We start from the raw sequence: 12151 nt of genomic DNA, 5'->3' as shown, positions 1-12151 counted from the left end.
CTAACAAACCATTTATTAACACCTTGTAAATGTTTTGTTAATACACCTTATTAGTGTTATTGAAATGTCTTGTATATGTATGATAATGTGCTATATAAATAAATCTGACTTTGACTTAGATTTTTTGACTTTGAATAACTTCCACGCACACTTCATAAGTGTTGGAAAAGCTGAAACATATACTGACGCTCATAAAAGATGACAGTGAGAGTCATTCAAGTTGTTCAAGGAAAAGATGATACAGTGAGAGTGTGCATGCTTATACCCTCACACCCCTTCCTTCCTGCATATGCTAACACACAAAATGCCTCAGCTGCCTAGTGTGTGACTTTGTCATGATCCAGTTATTAAAGCTACACAAAGAATTCCTATTGTCGTCATTTTTCAATGCATTGAATACCCATTAAGCGCTAAGGGGGTACCCAGGTCAGATAAAGCCTGATAATTCCTAAAAGAGTGGTTCACAATAAATACCACCTCAGAAAACCATTGGCTCTCCAAGTACCACCATTATGACCAGCATTAAAAAACAATAGTGTAGGCCAATTTAACATCAATTTACATATTTTACATTGTGCATACTGTACCACTGATTTAAACAATACATCTATGACTGTATATAGATCAGAGAGAGAGAGAAGTCCTCTGATAAGATGTCATTTGGTCCCCCTGGCCAGGCACTTGTGAATATTGTGAACTTAAGTATTTCCCATCTTACACTATCCATGCTCACTCCGATCAAAGCAAGATGGAGAAATAGAAGCATATGAACCTTTGTGTTCATGTTTTATTTGTTTATTTATTTATTCGAAAGTTCTTCACAGTAATTACAAACATGGAATAGAAGTAGAAAATAGCAAAATATCAGAAAAGTAGAAAAATATTATTTCAAAAAGGTCTCTGAAGATAAATGGGAACAAATGTAAATGAGTCTATAGACTGTCCCTACATAAGTATATGTCATTACCCTGTCGTGCAGGTTACATTGTCAACAAGAGTAACAAGTTTAAAATACAAACATTCATGTTCATTACACTAAAGGTCCATCAAGCATGGTTAAAAATGTTTCCATTAGACTAATGTGTCTTTTTCAAGAATATGAAAATCAATGGTGCTTCAAAGCCTCTTCAAACTCTTGTCCCAATGTCCTTTACATCTTATTGAGCAGTGGAGGCAGTTGCGGGGATCTGTGTAGTGTTGACATTTTCCTTACTATTCAAGAAAGTAACAGAAATACAAATCAATCTATTTGCATTATAATAGATAAACATTGACAATTTTGTATAAGTGTAAATTGCTGTACCTGCTCACAAACTTGCTAATGACTTTGTGGATCCACTTGACCTCAGGTGCGATACAAACCGTGTTCTCGTTCTTCAGTGTAATACTGAAAAAAATGAAGGAAAAAAGCATATATTTGAATTGACTGAATTGATTGATTTGATATATTTAACACTCCACTTATAGAATACAGTACAGTACTATCTACTAGCTCACTTACATTATCTCTGTCTGGCGACAGTAGGCTCCCGGGGACATAATCTCCAGTTTCTTGAAGTGCTTGGGGCTGATGAAGTTATGGGTGGTGTGACGACAGCGGCACCACCTTGGGATATCCCCTGGCAAAGCTATAAAGAGATTATAAAGATTATACTGATGTATAAGATTATAGAGATTATAAAGATGTTATGTACAGGTCATCATATGATTCCAGGGTTTTTGCGTGGCATCTATTTCTTTTGAATCAGGTGTGAAAATGTCTCTGCTAGCAACCATAGAATATATATTGTAAATAAATTATGTAATGGTAATCAAATAATTAAACAATTAAACTAGTCTTAATATTGTCAGAAAGAAGGAGGGATGCAATTATACAAAGTGCTTTGCCATTTACCACATAATTCAGTTGCTAAGTTAGAGAAGACAGAGGTTAAATGTTGCTAAGTTGTCTAGAGCAGACAGAGGTTAAATGCCTTACCGAGTGTTAGAGTCAGGCCGCAGAGCACAAGAGCGGCCAGCAGCACGTGGGATTGGAGGGCCATCTCTGTTGGTTAATTAGCTTGGACGGGAGCTGTGCTGGTTGGGCTGCGTGTGCTGTGGTGTCCCCTTGATGATGCACTAGCTGGAGAATGCCCTTTAGTGTGCAGCCTCATGGTTTATAAACACTACAAAGAGGGAAGTGAATCTGACTCATCTGAACTCAGTCTGATATCTTGGGGGGTGGGGGGGTGGGGGTGGGTTATTATTTTTTTTTTAATTAACTGCAGAAGAGCCATGTGCTGAATATTTAAATTCCCTATTAATTCCCTGCACAGATTCTGAAGTGTTAGGAATAAATTATATTATGATATAGGATCGCTGAATAAAAAAAAACTAGTTGCAATAAGTTGGATCAAGAACTTATAGAATTAATTTATAATTTTACTTCTATAGTATTTTCATGTTCTATAAAATACTATAGACTATAACTAGACTATAACATTGGTCCTTTGGTAAGCCATGTGTGTGAACAGCTGAGTGAAACCTTTTGGGGGCATTCTCATTTGGGGCACCATGACTGCTTTCACTCTGGACATGCTGAAGGGAGAGTCATGTTTTTGTGTGTGTGTGCAAATGCAACTGGAAGGTAATGGGAAATGACAGGTTTCTGCACCCTGGTATACTTAAATAATGCCTATGAAATACAAGACTTTGGTCAATATTGCACAACACAGGTGATTAGTGTGGTTAGAAGCAAACAAATATTCATTCCAAAGACGCATTAGAGGTTTTGTGATGGTAATGATGTAATGTATGTGATATAGCCGACTGCTCCAGCATCAGATAGAAAAAGTACTGATAGATCTGACTGGCGGTTTTATCAATGGAACCACCTAACATGCTGTATTTAAAGAAGTTATTTGTGATTTTGTATCTGGTAAATGGAAACCGCATCTTTCCCATTACATTTAGGCAGGATGGTGCAATTCTGTGCACGGGATTTACACATTTTAATTTCCCACATCCCTCTGCACGCACACACACACACACACACACACACACACACATACACACACCAGGGTTTCCGTTGTCAGGTAATTACCGGACATTGGCCGGAAAAAAAATGAAATGTCCGAAAAAATTAAATCTCTCCGGTCAAATTGTCCGATTGAAATGAATAATCCCGGCCCCCTAACGCAATCTGAGAATAAGCCTTATTTAACGCAATTTGAGAATAAGACTTAATATGTAAGCCTATATTATATGTCCTCTGGCTATGTTTTTAAATGAACAGGCTCTACCGTTTGAAAAGTCAGCTATTAAACAACACATAGCCTTTGCTGCATATCAAATAGGAAGCGCACGCTTAAAACGTCCATGTTAAACAACGAACAAATGAGTGAGGCGGTTCAAACATGGCCAGGCCCAGGCAGACTAGCCGTAAAAGTTTTTTTCAGAGGCCAGACGCGATGGATGATAAATTGGTAACGTCTGAACCCTCAGATGTCCGGTCAACTCCACCACCACCAGATAAAAAGCAGAAGTGTCGGGCGTAGCCTATCTGTCGGAATCAGTGACATTGGAAGTGGAGTTGCGGGGGGTGCGGCCGCTCCAAGACACTGTCATTCTCCGTGTACACTGGACATGCAAAGTGTTCTTTACCCAAAGCATACAGTAGACCTATGCGTTCTCTGTCGACGAGACGAGATTCATTTCTGGCACAATTAAACGGTATCATTGAACCGCGGCCGAAAGAAAAAGAAACTAAACATCCCAGAATAGGAAACATTTCTTAATTTATTGTTATCAAATAAAGAGTCATAGCATTAGTGGGTAGTGGTGTGAGCGCTCATTCTTGTGTGTGCGCATACGTGGAGACAACGTAGCAGCAACAAACAAAAACAACGAACGAAGCGGACTCTTGCAGTCCATGAAAAGATGGCTAGATCTTGTTTAAGTTAGGCTAATGAACATGTTGCATTCTATACAGCCTGATTATGTCATTCCTTAAGCTACATAGCCTGTCTCCAGTTTTCCTCAATTTGACTAATTAAGAAGCGATAGCCTAATAGGATATTTGACCGGCATATCATCAAAATGTCCGGAAAACTTTTTTCTAGCCGAAACTCTTGACACACACACAATCTTTTCTTGATTTTCAGAAAAGATTGACATCTTACAGGCACTACCTCAGATATCCTATAGGGAAATGTATTTCTCGACAATGTTTTTTTTTTGTCTCTTATTCAGATATCACCTGTTTCTCCTAAACCTTAGGAGAAATAAAGACCAATAAGAATAGATTGCATAGAAAAAATAACATTAAATTTAACTTAAATTTTGCTTGGGGCTGAGACAAGGGGAGGACTATTTTTCTGATGATTAAATTAAGAAATATGAGGAAATGGTCAAAATCTCATGTTGATCTATAAAGCTTAGAAATAAAAAAAAATTCTAAGAGAAAAAGATGCTCCTTTCCCATGGGATAGTAGCATTGTCAACTTATATTTCAGTGAATGACAGCTTAGGAGCAATAATATTTAAGTGAACCAATAAGTTTCTATGGGCTATGGGATCTTGCCAATGTTAGAGTTATTTAATTACTCTGTGCACAAGCATAATAACAATTGAACATGTAATTTAGAGGGTTAATATTCTATGGTCTGTATGCTCTGTTCTAGGGGCATTGTCAAAAGCACAAAACATTTGCACACAGACACACACACACAGATCCACACCCACACACACACACACAGACACAGACACACACACACATGCTTACAAAACAAGTAGGAGATTCTGCTTTCATGTTCGAAGAAGCAGAAAGAAACAGAAACGTGCTTCTTTGTAAATGACTCTACTTTCATTGTAAAGGCCAAAGAAGGACAACAGTGTGCATATTGGCTTCCTGTGTTGCAAACTTCATTTCTGAACGAAGGTGTAGGAGGGACAAAGGGCCATCACTCTCCAACAGTTAACTTCAATCAACTTGTGTACTAACATACTAATAAGATGGCATGCTCCTCTCGTTTCTCGGCACACGATGAAACCTTATTTCATATTTCATGAAATTGTAAGGGGTTTGCAGTCATCAGCATGTGGAGGAGACATTTCATAAATAATTTGTTATGATATTTAAATAACTACATGTATTTATGTTTGAGTTCATTTGCATTCTCTTTGTGGAGCACTATTTCCTATGTATGAGAGTCCCTTTACCTTAAAATTCCCTCTTGACCCATCACATGTAAAACCTAATTAAGCAATCCTTTAAATCTCTGAATACACCAATACATGGTTGATATTCCATTAAAAAGCAGTTACCATAGTGCCTAAAAGTATAGACTCATGATACAGTATAGACTACTGTATGACCTTGTATGTCTGGCAAGAGGTTGCATCTACAGCAGTTGAATGTACTGTAGCCTACAGTGACTGCAACTGCTACTGATTGCACTAAATTTGGATTACAGTACATCAGACTGCCACTTGCCTTTACATATGGTTATATCAGTGTTAGACATTGTTCTATTCACCTATTTTTCTTAACAGTTTTAGCGTTTCTGTGTGAGCTTTCCCCACCTAACGATGATTGTATCTTGCTAAACACTTTGTGTAAAGCACCATCTGCTGGTCTTTCACTATCATCAGAACATGATGTCAAGTATATTGATGAAAACAATCATTATATATTAAGTAATGAAACAGTTGTTCAAGCTTTAATGTCATTGTCCTCATATTTATTATCACAGTTTCATGCAACATATGGCTATATCTGTTGTACAGTCACACACTCTCTGACTGGTCCAACCATGATCTGATCTTCATCCAAATCAATGCCAGTAATATGCGGTTAGTCTTTATGTGTGTGTGTGTGTGTTTGTCTGCACATGTTCATACCTACATGCATGTGTGTGCTTGTTTGATTTGTGTGTGTGTGTGTGTGTTTGTGTTTGTGTGTGTGTGGTGTGTGTATGTTTGTGTGTGTGTGTGTGTGTGTGTGTGTGTGTGTCACATGTGCATACCTACATGCATGTGTGTGCTTGTTTGAGGACATCTCTGTGTGTAGATCACCACTGCAGGATGCAGAGTATCCATCTACTGTGTGGCTCCTCTTGCTTCATTGCAGACTTACTTTCCCATATGTATCCACTAGGTGGCGCCATTGTAACACATTAAGTAACAATTCCTGAAGATACTGTAAGGACTGACATTACATGTCATCAGTAACTCTCAATGACAGCTTTAAAGGTCACATTCACTGAGAAACCGTTTAATACTTGTTACTTTCGAAATACTATAGCTCACTCCAAGTTGCATATGCATGCTGCACGTGAAAATGATCTTCTACCCCCATTGCCCGCATTAGCCAATGAAAGAAAATACACTGAAAAACAAGCGAATCAGAAAGAGCCCTTCCCAATGACGCCGAAGGGAAACTGACTATTCATGGCCTCGCCCACCTTGGCTTGTGACCGCCCACAGGAAGACAGGAAGATTTTGGCCAGGAGATTGTCTCTCTGCAGCTAGTAGGAGCTAACAGCAAGTTGTTAACATGGCGGAGCAAATTCGTGCCTGTGTTATTTGTGGCAATAACACATCAATGTTGCATGTCTTGCCTTAGAAAGAAGAGTTGAGGAAGAAATGGTTGGAATTTATCGTTGGAACACCACCACCGAAGTATAGTGCAACATTAGTTCTGTGTTCCAATAATTTCGACCACACTCACTGTGCCTGCCTACAGTTAGAAAGGGGTTTTGCATCGATGTTCTGAAAACCTGGACCTGTATGTCACAACGATCGACCACCAGCTCACAGGCTGTAAGTACAAACAAACTTTTCCACCTAACGACTGTTACAAAATAGCATGTTTATATTCTTCGTTAGCATGCATGAAAAGGGCACAAGCTAGGCTTAGGCTTAGGCTAGCCTATATTACAGGAAGCTACACCAGGTACGTAACTGAAGTGTTCTGTTCGCGACGTGTAAAATCAGAGAATGTCTAATAGGAAGGGCTCTGGTAAAATCCATTAGAGGAATGGTCTATTTTTTTGAACGTAGCCTACAGGCCACGCGCCAGGTGTAGCTACTTCCATTGATTAGACCTATTGGAAGCTAATTGTTGCAGAAGACTCAACGCGAACGGAATGCTTCAGTTACGTGCCTGGTGTAGCTACACTCATAAGAAACTGTATGACCACACTACCCAGAGATTTAGCTTGTTGAACCTATAATCTTCTAACCGAAGCGTTAAACCACAAATAATAATATTGGCAACAATATCTTATGCTCAACTAAGGACTGGTATTGTTCTAGTCTAAACAGGGAAAATCAAAAACACAATACCCGTGCACTATTAGGCGAAGTCGCTATCACTAGAGCCCAGGTATTTACACTTCAGTCTAATTTATGTCTTCTTGCCATTATTACATTGGCCTTTGTAGGCCTACAATGATGTTTTGTTTGATTACTTGCTGTTTACTTAGTGTTTTGTATGTCTTCCAGAGCACATCCTCATGTTGGGCTACACAGCTTTCTAGCCTACATTAGGTCATCACGTTAGAAGCAAAGGTTTGTGATCTAACTTTTATTGTTGTGCTAGTTAGTTTCTAGAAGTCTTTTTCTAGTAGGCTAATACAGGTTCTTATGTGCTCGTCAATGTTTTGGAAAGTCAATTCATGGGTTTCTTCAGGTCACTTTCCACAGGTGTATAAAATCAAGCACCTTGATTATGAATGCAGACTGCATGGTGCTTGATTAATACACCTGTGTAAATGGACCTGATGAAACCCATGAATTGCATAACAGATATAATTGATATTACTGAATGTCTTCTTGTGGGTGTGCTACTTAGTAAATCATACACCTTACCACAGTCACTAAAATATTTTTTGTTTCCATTGTGCCAGTACAGTTTTGTGTGAGAGAGTGAATGTCCTGTGTACTATTAGTATCTTGTTTACACAGTAATACACATTTATTTACTTTAGGTACCCAAACAGAATACTTCATGAAAAGTATGAGTATTTATACAAGCACTTCGGATACACCATGGACATGGGGGCCTGCTACCTCTACTCCCATCAAGTCTGTTCATCCAAGGCCAGCTAGAAAACCTCGGGTTGATCAAGAGGAGGAGGAGGATGAAAGTGACATCTCCACAATAACACCTGATGGCTCCACCTATGGCCCAGCGCAATCAATGAGCAATGTAATAGAATCATCACAGCCAACGAATGTGTTTTGTGTGTTGTCCCTTCGGATACCCAGGACAACACAAGCCGAAACAACAACTCAGACCTTTTTCCCTAAATAATCCCAGCACCATCTTACAAAGGATCTGTAGGCCAGATGTCTGCATCGTCTGGCAAAAAGAGGACATTGTTAATTCTGTGCATAGTTTGGATGGTCTTGTTTTGTGTTTGCATTATTTTAATAGACTGCAATATTACTATTTGTCAGTGTTTCTCAAACTTTTTCAGACCAAGGACCACTTAAACAATAATAATTTAAACAAAAAAAAGATCACTGACCACCTAGCAAAAAACTAACTAAACCACCTTGCTTATTGTCTTTGCACCATGCTTATGCTTTCAGAGGATTCATATGATTTAAACTGGCATACTGTAGGTTACATGAGTGTTGCAGAACTGTTTGGATTTACTGTACATACAAGTTGGCTCAATATTGCAAACAACTCCTCTATTATATTTTACCACATCTACTTGTGGAACACTTGAGAGAGCTTGCAGACCACACTTTGAGTACCACTGCTGTATGTAAATATAATAAAGCTATTTATTGAAAATGTACCTGTTTTGTATATTAGTTTTAGGAGTTGCATCAGTTTTTGTCCCTTTTAGGCTAAAGGTTTATCTTACCTTTCATATCTTCTGTCTCACAGGGGGCCATAGTAGTCATAGTCGAATGTTTAGTGCATTTTGAAGGGAGTACATTATGTTAAGGCAGACTGGTTCTAATCCTGGGTACAGGGTCATACAGACAACAGGGGTACTGGTGTTGCCCATTTTTCTAACCACATGAGCAATCCCCTTATGAAAAAGTAGTATAGGAATCTTATAGTATTTTGGGACAAAATATTATAGTAATCTTATAGGAATACGTATTTTGGGACATACTGTAGAAGTACTACTAATAACTCTATAATATCCTATAACTGCTATAGTTTTTCTATAGTAGTCTTATACTATAAGATTCCTATAGTACTTTTTCCTAAGGGTCATACGTGACAGAAAACAACTTGAGTAGGCTAACCTCTGCCAATGTAGGCTATTAAAGCCATAGTTTATACTCATTACTGCAGAAGTCTTCCAGCACACGTTCTCTGCTTCTGTAGGCATTCTGGTGCAATTCCAGCGAAATATAGCTAGGACGGAGTAGGTAAGTGTGTTTGCATTTAGATCTATATATATATTGAGCTATAACCAAGTGGTCTTTCAATGATAGTATCATGGATTTCAAACCATAACTATCTATTCCGATAGCATACAATTAGCAGGCTAGGTCAGTGGCTGAACTGCATTTAGGGTGCTTACTGTATAACCAGAAGATTGCAAAGACTTTTGACTGTGTAAAGAAATAGGTCTTTATTTTAAAACGTTTCCAACTGTTTATTACTTGAATGCAAGATGACGATTGCCACAAACGTTTACCTCTTTTAGGAGAAATCTTAAGCTGACATGCAATTGTTACCATTCTATTAAACCAACGTTCACCGACAAACGATCAGGAAGCGGTTCTTCTTCCTACTCGGATACTATGATCAAACACATGAAGTTGTATCTCCGAAGACATTTTGTGCAACAGTTTTGACTCGAGTTTTAGGCAGGTTTTAGCACTGTAAAGTTGAATATGGAGCATAGCACAGGCAGAATCGGATGAGGACGCACTGGAGGGAGCGTCACAGTACTGTTAGCCAATCAGAGGCGAGGTCATTAACATGTCATGAATATTCATGAGCAAGAGGCAAATCCTGTTGTTCCTCCCCTCCCACCTTCCCCACCAAACTAGAACAGCATGAAATAGACGCAGGAGAGCATTTTTTTCACCAAAACCGGCTCACAGGGCATTCATTAATACTAGAGACCATGGCAAAATTAATGAAAAAACGATGAGATGAGACCTTTAACTCTAAATATCCACTTTGATGTCCTAATGTTAGTCCATGTAGAACAGCTTGTCTGATTTCTTTACCTCTAAATGTCGGACCTTCACTGCTGCTGGATTCCTGGTTGTGTTCAGCTGGCCTCACAACCCTCTGTAGGGCTTCACGCTCTTGTTTTTTGCTGTTCTCATACCAGGCTGCTGTTCCCCCTGATACTCCCAGGTATCTTAAAATCCCTGAGGGGACTAAATCCCTGAGTTGCTAAAAAAAAAACTGTTGTGCTGTATTTACGAGGGAGCAACTGTGCACTTAGACCAGGGGTGGGCAAACTTTTTGGCTCAAGGGCCGCACAACAAGTTTTTAAATGGTCAGTAGTTTCTTATAAGAAGGAGATATCAATTATCAACAATGACAAGCGAGCTGGAACCTGCGGCTCTCTCTCCCTCTTGTGAGTGCAGACGCGTCCCCAATTAAATGGATCGCATATAATGTTCACGTTAGATCTGCTGCAAAGGAGATAACTAAGAGTTAACTTAGATTAACATGATGTTATCTCTATTTAACATGATGTTTTGACATTGACATAATGTTCTCTAAGGAGAGTGAAAAGCAGTTTAAAGCTAACCAACGTCGTCTCTATCGCAGGAAAAAAATAGCGAGCAGCCTGATAACCAAATGAAATGCTCGGCGGGCCGGGTGAAAGTGCTTGGCGGGCCGGATCCGCCCACCCCTGACTTAGACCATATCAGGTCCTCAGAGACTTACACAACATAAGAACTCACACACCTGTCCTGTCCTGAAGGAGGAGACACGGGTGATACAATATTGAAGAGAACTCCCTGATTTGACAGAATAAATACAGGCATGCTTGCCACTGTTTGACAGATTCACCTCCTCACTCTGATACAACAGCTGAGAAAGCAGACAGACCATCACCTATCTCAACAATGAAGTCAGCAGCTCTCCTCACACTTCTGGCTGTCCTGCTCTTCGTAGATGTGAGAGGTAAGGGCTCCAGTCATCTGCTGACCAAGGTGCTACAGTGACCTCCACTATTATGGCACAAATATTCCTTTTTTTCAGGATATATTTGCATTTTTCCTCATTGTTTTCATTGTGAGATTACAATAGGTCACCATTAGAGTTGTATACTTGTTTTTAGTCAGCTTTACCAGGGGTGCTAATAATTTTGAAGGGCACTGTAATTTCTGAAATAGTGGTTACTGTGTAACAGGGGAGAGTGATGCTACATCACTGTTGTCTCAGCTGAACATCCTGTGATATTTAGTGGTCATGTTTATTTCCAGGGCAACAGATGGAAAAATGCAAGTGCCAGGGTGCAGGGGCCAAAGCCATCCGCCCAAACCGCATTGAGAGGCGTTAACCCCTTCCTCGGCATGCCCCAATCTGAAAATCATTTAAGCATGTTACAATGACATGTGCTATAACTGCATACCTTATGGAGTTTAGTGGTGGTCTGTATCTGAAGTTTACATCTACTTGTGTCCTCATTGTCACTTTGAAGGATAATGGAGGACAAAAGTGCCTGAATCCAGAGAGCAGTTTTGCCAAGAATTTCATCAAGAAAGCCATCAAAAGGAGATAAAATACTTTTTTGACTTGAAGAGTAAAATCAACCAAATTCAAAAGAAAAATGAATTGAAATTACATTTAAAATACATATATTATATAATATACTGTATTCTATCATAATAATTACCCTGGATTTGGGTCTGGAATCTCCAGGCTACATAATAATATCAATATAATGACTTATTTCTTACAGCCAGTAGCGTTTTTTGGCACGGGCGAAGCGGGCCCAGGGTGGCATCTTGCCGAGGACGCCATGAGCGCTCACAAAAAAAAAAATCCATTGGATCTTTTTCTGATTCTAGAGGTAGCTAATATTGAAAATACACTTTCTCTACCCAAGATGATACCATGGAAACTCCTGTTCTATAACATGGTGCTATCTCAGAGTACTTTTATGTTTATTTTTTTCATATTATATGTGGGATGTGTGTTCCTCTCCAATGCCTGTTTGGT

The 12151-nt window shown here is 39.1% G+C and overlaps 2 protein-coding genes across 2 annotated transcripts; one reads left to right on the top strand and one right to left on the bottom strand.

Annotated features, from left to right (window-relative positions):
• Positions 1 to 779: 779 nt before the first annotated feature.
• On the bottom strand, positions 780 to 2142 carry LOC121715406 (interleukin-8). The gene is made up of 4 exons (XM_042101096.1): positions 1979 to 2142; positions 1502 to 1628; positions 1304 to 1387; positions 780 to 1212 (listed from the first exon to the last, which is right to left on the bottom strand). The coding sequence occupies exons 1-4, from the start codon at positions 2040 to 2042 to the stop codon at positions 1158 to 1160; spliced, it is 330 nt and encodes a 109-aa protein (XP_041957030.1). The 5' UTR covers positions 2043 to 2142; the 3' UTR covers positions 780 to 1157.
• Positions 2143 to 9203: 7061 nt separating this feature from the next.
• Positions 9204 to 11711, top strand: LOC121715674 (C-X-C motif chemokine 11-6-like). Its single transcript, XM_042101558.1, has 3 exons — positions 9204 to 9381; positions 10991 to 11147; positions 11576 to 11711. The coding sequence occupies exons 2-3, from the start codon at positions 11053 to 11055 to the stop codon at positions 11709 to 11711; spliced, it is 231 nt and encodes a 76-aa protein (XP_041957492.1). The 5' UTR covers positions 9204 to 9381; positions 10991 to 11052.
• The last annotated feature ends 440 nt before the right edge of the window (positions 11712 to 12151 follow it).

This window comes from Alosa sapidissima, chromosome 8 (genome assembly GCF_018492685.1).
Source record: "Alosa sapidissima isolate fAloSap1 chromosome 8, fAloSap1.pri, whole genome shotgun sequence".
NCBI lineage: Eukaryota > Metazoa > Chordata > Actinopteri > Clupeiformes > Clupeidae > Alosa > Alosa sapidissima.
This window is presented reverse-complemented; position numbering and strand designations above follow the sequence as displayed.